Raw genomic sequence first — 6,691 nt, 5'->3', positions numbered from 1 at the left:
TCAAAGTGAACAATGGGGGATTTATTGAACAGTAAATGTGGGGCAGAGAGAAAGGGATGGGAAAGAGGATAATGAGAAGGAAAGAATGGGAAGAGCAAGGGTTGTGCTGGGCTGGGGTGAGGTGGGGAAGAACAAGAGTGGGATTGAGTGGGGAAGAGTGGGAGTGGGAAGGGGAAGATGTCAGACAGAGGAAAGTTCGAGACGCTGGTCGCAAGCGGCGTCGCGTTGCTCCTTCCCCAGTGGGAGCTTCTGCACTGGGGCCCTGGTGCTTCTTATGGAGTTGAGGACACCAGGTCATTCAGCCGGGTTAACACCTTTCACCAGTCTATGTTGTTGCTGGTATCCAGGGAGGCATTTTCCTAACTGCCATGTGAAGAGAGAATGGGTTTGCCTTCATTTACCTGCAATGCTGAGGCGCAAGGAGCATTTCTCAGCTTCAAATGCAGCCTGGAGCAGAGTGGGCATGCACCCCCACAATGCAGCACTGTGGGATTATGCAATCATCAGCACTGTCACCCTTCCTCATCCAGCTCTCCCTGACCAGGCTGCCTTGCTGCTGGCATGGGGTGAGGGGCTGGGGTTGGCAGCAGGACCTACCCTTGGCAAGTGGTTGCCTTGGCCACCATCCACCCATCCATCCATGCATCCCGTCTTTGGATCACCCTGGTGCCGTTACCTCAGGGACCTGCCGCTGCCCCTGGGAGCTGGGCATCCTCAGGGCGAGCCGGCATCTTTGCTGAACGCCCTGGTGCTGGCCCCGGGCTCACTCCTCCGGCTGCCCCCTGAGGCAGCTGCAGGAGAAAAGGCGGCGCAGAGCCCGCCGGGCCCTCTTGGCCATGGAGCGCCATCGCCGTGGGGCCGGGGGCTGCGGGACGGCTGCGCTGCCAGCGGGGCAGGCAGGAACGCTACGGGCCAGGGGCTGGGCAGGCGCCGGGCAAGCTCCTGCCGGCGGCTCATCCCCGCAGGGCTTTTCCTGGGCAGGGGCGGCCTGGGCGCGGCCAGCCTCCGTGCCTGCCGCGTCGGCCTCGTCCGCGGCATCGGCAGGCGCGGCGCAAACCGCAAACCCCTTTGCCTCTTCGGGGAGAGGCTCGCTGTGCCCCTGGTCGCTGAGGTCGCTGTCTGGAGGAGTAGCTGCTGGCTCTAACTCTTCGTCTCGCGGCGGGATGGACAACGGGCTCTCTGCTTCTCTGGCCCGCTCTCCTGCCGCTTCTTCTTGCTCCCACTTCTCCAGGAGCTCGTTCAGAAGAGTTTCCAGCGACGACGAATCCTCAGAGTCAGACCCCAAGTCTGCCAACAGCTCACGAGACACAAGCTCCAAGTAGTTTTGTGCCTCTCCTCTGGCCTCTTCTGCCATGCTGCAAGCACTGAGTGGCACCGAGGGGTCTGCAGCTGCTTCCGGCGTGGCACTTGATGGATCCCTGAGATCGCAGCTGAACGTCATGGCACTTTCTTCATTGCCCATGGAGAAGAAGATCTGTCCAAAGAGCTCTGCGTACATTCTGTCTTCCTCCACCTTCTCCAGCTCCTCTCGCTTTTCCTGCACAAGATTAAGCAAATGTTCAGGCCTCACCCACTGCTGCTTGGGAAGTGCAGTGCGTTCACCTGGATAACGAGTTGCCCTCTCCTCACTGGGGCCTCCAGACAAAGGAGAAGCTGAGAAACCTGAGGCTTCCTCAGGCTCTGATGTGAGGAAGAGCTTGCCGTGGCCCTCGTCCCATGGATTTCCAGCCAGGCCACAAGCTTATGCCTCTACCTCGTTCTCTTCCAACGGGGCAAGAGATGCGCTCTGCAGGTCTCGGTCCCGCTCTCCTGCAGCCTGTGTTTCTGGGTGCTCTTCCTCCTCCCGCTTTTCTTCCAGCTCCTTTACAGAAGTAGCACAGGGCTGTGGGTTTTCACAGACAGAGCGCCACACGGGCTTCCAAGCCGACTGCATCCTGGTGCGGAGCGGCGCGCCGCGTGCAGGTGTCACGGGAGGCAGGCGGTGGCCCTGCCTTGCTGCTGACCCATTCCAGAGCCCTCCGGTTCTGCTCCCCAGGGAAGGTGTTCCCTGGGCTCTACCTGCAGCCAGAGTGCCCCATGGAGGAGGTGGCACATGCTTTCGCTGGCCCCAGGACATGGGGCCCACAGCACGTGCTGTGCCTCTGGGAGAGGATCCAGAGGCTGCTGCTGCTGCTGGCAGAGGGGGCAGCTTAACGCAGTCAGTGGATGCCCTTGAGCTTTGAGCACTGAGCTGCTGTGGGGGGGCCAGTGTCAACTGAGGGCCGTGGAGAGGCGGCAAGTCCGACACGGACAATCTCCGTGGCCCTGTGACACTGCTGCGGGGCACGGAGCGCCCGCCCCCCTGGTTGCCCCTGCGTGTGCAGGACCTGGTGGGGCTCCGTGACGGGATGGTTCTGGGCAACAGAGTGGGCCTGTCCCCAGGGATGGGTGTGATGGTCGTCCAGGTGACCTGAGCTGCTGCCTGTGGCTGCCTGGGGGTCACCTGTGGGAAGCAGAAGGAGGCACGGGATGGAGGCGGCTGTGTGAACACAGTGTCCCCCACGTGCCTGCAAGCCCAGGCCTGGCCCCGAGGCAGGTGCTGGCCACAGCAGCCAGGCTGGGCCGGGCTCCCAGCTGGGCTCGCTGCCTCTGGGGCATTGCTGTGCCTGGGCCATCCCAGCACCGGCCCCTCCGCAGAGCATTGGCTGCTGCCAGGCCTGGCTGACTCTGCCCCAGGGCTTCCCTCAGCTCCCACTGCAGGCTGTCCCTCCATCCCCAGCCCTCACCTGTTGCTGCCGATGCCGGTACAGCAGTGGCTGCCCCTCACGGGGGTGGCTGTGAGCATTCACTTCCTCCTTCCTTGACATTGTGGCAGTGCTCTAATGACCACTGGCCACAATCACCCAGGGGAGCTGCTGCCTCCAGAGAAGCTGCTGCCTCCTCAGAGAGCTGCTCTCCCAGGAGTGGCCACTGCAGAGTCTGGCAGCCCCAAGGGTCATGACGTGCACCCGCGTCACAATGGCCTCTGGGCACGACGTCACTGCGGGTCACAAAGGCCTGCTGGGCATGGCCGCCCTTTCTCCCAGAGGCCTGGCGGTTTCCATGCTCATGCCCCTTGACACAAAGGCCTTTTTAATGCCTTTGCCCCTCAACTTTGCCTATGCTTGTTCCTCTCCCAGTGACCCACAGCTCTCTCTTGTCTCACCTTCTGGTTCTCCCCTAAACATCCCCAAGGAAGCCCAGTGCCAAAGTGCCAGAGTGCTTTGCCCACCCACTGCACTATGTGTCCCAGCCCTTGATACTGACCTCAGGTACAGAGATCATCAGAATGGCAAAAGTTCCATTTGAACTTAATCTGGTGGCTGCTGTGAAAGACTCTAAAAAGTGTGGTTGAAAAAAAAAAGATAAATACCAAAGCAGAGCCAAGGAAAATGTCCGTTCTTTATTTCGGCGAGGATGCAGAGGGGTGTGGGATCTTGGTCTGGATATGCCGGGGCATGTTGGCATTCTGTGTCAGCCATGGTGTGGCCAGCAGGACCAAAGCTGTGATTACCCCTCTATTCCTGGCACTAGGGAGGCCACACCTCATCTCCTGTGTCCAGCTTTGAGTCCCTTCACCCTGTGGATACATTTAATACACATTACCAATTCCTTGAGTGGTAGTACAGTTACCTTTTGTCTCTTTGTCATAAATAGGTGGCAGATTTGAAGTAAGCGTCCAATTAATTGATAGGTTTTCTCATTTATGGGTCAGTATTATGTAATTATATATAATTACATAACATATCATGTAATCAGTTCATTGTGCGTGGTTTACATGTTGGATGGATATTATTTGGTTTTTCTTCTGACAGGATATACAGGATGATTATGAGCACCATAAAGCCAAAACCAACACAATAAACGCAATAAAGCAAAAACTAACAAAATTACAATTGCATGCAACAATAAATTCAAAATTCCAGTTGCTGTGGATGGCCATCCAAAAATAGTTTCCCACCAGCAATGTTCTTATCTTTCTTCACGCTTTCCAGACATGGTGCTTCTTCTCTGCCTGATGATGGGTGGTAATCCAGGTTCTTTGTCTCTTTTGCTGTTGTCATTTTATCAAGGACTCAGATCATCTTACTGCAACAGTTTCTTGCCAATGACAGATTCACTGCAGCAGTGACTGGCATTGAAACTTGACACAGTGTAGAGTTGGACTGTAGCAATTGGTGAGTTGTGAGGGAGCTGAATTGTTGAAGCTACATCCCATAATTTTGTTAAAATGACATATATAGCTATTAGAGTGATCATATGTCTCTACAGTGGTGTTTTCTGTAAACATAGAATCACACAGAGTTCTCATACAGATACATCCATTTCCAATATATGCAAGTACAGTCCCAGGGGTTTCAACACAAAGTTGACATTTTGTCAAACAGCATGGCAAATGACTTAGTTCTTAATAGTATTATTTTCACAAATGAATTCTTGCCGTTCCTGTCTAGTCAGACATCAACATTCATAGCTGGCCATTTGCTCCCATTTGGGGCTCATACTTGTTTGTTCTAACAGATAGAGGACAGTTCCTTTGTGATTTAATCAACACAATAATTTGGTATAAGGCAGATGCTGAAGCACCAAACACAGTTAAAAGAAAAGCTGTGGCTTTACCATCAGTGGGGTAATACGTGTCATTAACAAGATGTCACCAAGACTGGAAACACTTTCAGAGTGATCGTCCTAATGCCAAATTACCTTTTGTTTATCAGTGGTCAAGGTGCCCTCATCACCTTCCCTTTTAATTGCTATTGCAGCAAATTGCAACCACAGCTGAGGAAGACATGTGGTGGATGGTGTAGCATTTACCTATAGTTACCATCTCAATTAGCAGAAATAAAGAAGCAAGGGTCTTCACCCTGTGGGTCAAGCTGTGTTGATGTGTATGTTGTGTTCTTCTGTGAGAAGGATGAGCAATCCTCCAATGGATAACCTGATCTCCAGAGGTGTGTGTTATAATTCCTGATATCACAGAATCACAGAATCATTAATGTAGGAAAAGACCTCAAAGATCATCAAGTCCAACCTTTGATTGATCACCGCCATGTCAATTAAACCACAGCACTGAGGGCCATGTCCTGACTTACCTTGAACATCTCCAGGCATGGTGACTCCACCACCTCCTTGGGCAGCCCATTCCAATGGGCTTAACCACCTTTTCAGTGAAGAAATACTTACGCATGTCCAACCCAAACCTCCCCTGCTGCACTCTGAGACCATTTCCACAGCTTTTGTTGCCTGGGATAAACATCTAACCCCCACCTTGCTGCAACCATCCTGTCAGAGAGTTGTAGAGAGTGTTAAAGTGTCCACTGAGCCTCCTTTTCTCCAGACTGAACACCCACAGATGCTTCAGCCACTCCTCATATGTCTTACTCTCCCAACCCTTCACCAGCTTTGTTGCCATGTCATTCCTAGAAAGGCAAAAACAACACAAGTCTCATTGGAGTTTTACAGGCAGGTCACCCCTTGTGACTTGTCTAACCCTCAACTTGTCTAACTGCTCATATTAAAGACAGAAGCCCCTTCTCCCACTTGGAATGTCTCTGTTCTGTCTCTTTGAATTCAGCCGTGTTAAACATTAAAGGCCTCATTGTAAGAACCACACACTGCCATCTGGCAGGCACCTGTTTCATGTGTCAAAACATCAAACCCCAAAATATTTTCATTGTGCTTCTTAATCACAAAGTGAGTAGATGAATATGCTTCCTGCCTGGGTGCCATAACTTAACTTTCATGGTTTGCTGAACTTGCTCCATTTTCTCTGGTGACTTTAACTCTCCACAACCCAGGTCACATATCCTGTTTCTTGGAATCCTATCAAGTTAGTGCTGAAATTTGTGCTCCCAATCCTATTAGAAATTTCAGCTGATATCGTCAAGGACCAACTGGAATCAGATTCATTCTATTTTAATTATGGATATTGTCTCATATTCAGAGGAACCTGAGAAAAACAACTGGTCATCATTTCCCTCATCACAATCATCATGATCACCCCAAATATCACCGTCCCAATCTTCTGGGGACCATTAGTTTCCTAATTTGCATGGGGTTAGGTGAATGTAGGGCCCACATGGACATCATCTAGATCTTTTCTTCCAACTTTTGTATTTTCTCCTTTTCTTCCTGCAATTACTTCTGTAACTGTTCAATTTGCATGTACAGTAGTAACTCAGCTGCCTCCTTGCCTTCTATTCCCTCTCTCATATCTCTCAGATCTACATGATGCTTTTTCCTGTCCTCACAGGTGTCTTCTAGGCAGCTGCCTAACAACTTACAAATATTTCCTTTTCCTCTACCATTTTCAATATTTCCTCTTGCTAACTTAATTTGATTTGTCATTACACTCCAGTCGTATCAGTAGTGGTGAGCCCATTCTTCTGAGGATTTGGGACTCAGACTTATTCTATGCTGCCATAACCAATCAGGGATACTACTCCCCATCATGACAACTACACCAATATATTGTGAATGGGTGATTTAGATCACTTAAAGAACCCCTGTCAAAGCTATCAGCAAAAGGTGGTTTTAATACAAAGTTGCAAAATTGTGACTTAACAAAGTTTGAGGTCAAGAGTCACTCTGTTATTGATTTGCACAGTCGTTTGAACATTGATTCTAAACTGCCACCTGACAAGTCAAAGTTGCCAAACTACAAGGTTATGCA

General features: G+C 51.3%; 1 protein-coding gene across 2 annotated transcripts; it reads right to left on the bottom strand.

Annotated features, from left to right (window-relative positions):
* On the bottom strand, positions 1-2,956 carry LOC128792140 (uncharacterized). Of its 2 annotated transcripts, XR_008432326.1 has the most exons (4): positions 2,766-2,956; positions 1,754-2,482; positions 598-1,537; positions 1-363 (listed from the first exon to the last, which is right to left on the bottom strand). XR_008432326.1 is itself a non-coding variant. In XM_053950312.1 (3 exons), the coding sequence occupies exons 1-3, from the start codon at positions 2,844-2,846 to the stop codon at positions 764-766; spliced, it is 1,584 nt and encodes a 527-aa protein (XP_053806287.1). In that variant the 5' UTR covers positions 2,847-2,956; the 3' UTR covers positions 1-763. The 2 variants fall into 2 exon arrangements, 1 of the variants encoding a protein (XP_053806287.1); XM_053950312.1 differs by having other exon boundaries at positions 1-1,537.
* Positions 2,957-6,691: the final 3,735 nt, after the last annotated feature.

Source organism: Vidua chalybeata, chromosome 1 (assembly GCF_026979565.1).
Source record: "Vidua chalybeata isolate OUT-0048 chromosome 1, bVidCha1 merged haplotype, whole genome shotgun sequence".
Lineage (NCBI taxonomy): Eukaryota > Metazoa > Chordata > Aves > Passeriformes > Viduidae > Vidua > Vidua chalybeata.
Note: the sequence above shows the minus strand (reverse complement) of the source record. Positions and strands in the feature narration are given on the sequence as shown.

Coding starts and splice junctions, on each gene's coding strand:
- LOC128792140 (XM_053950312.1), bottom strand. CDS start 2,846: ATGTCAAGGAAGGAGGAAGTGAATGCTCACAGCCACCCCCGTGAGGGG. Junction 2,483..2,765: donor ACCGGCATCGGCAGCAACAG/GTGAGGGCTGGG, acceptor TGCTTCCCACAG/GTGACCCCCAGGCAGCCACA. Junction 1,538..1,753: donor CCCCGTTGGAAGAGAACGAG/GTAGAGGCATAA, acceptor AATCTTGTGCAG/GAAAAGCGAGAGGAGCTGGA.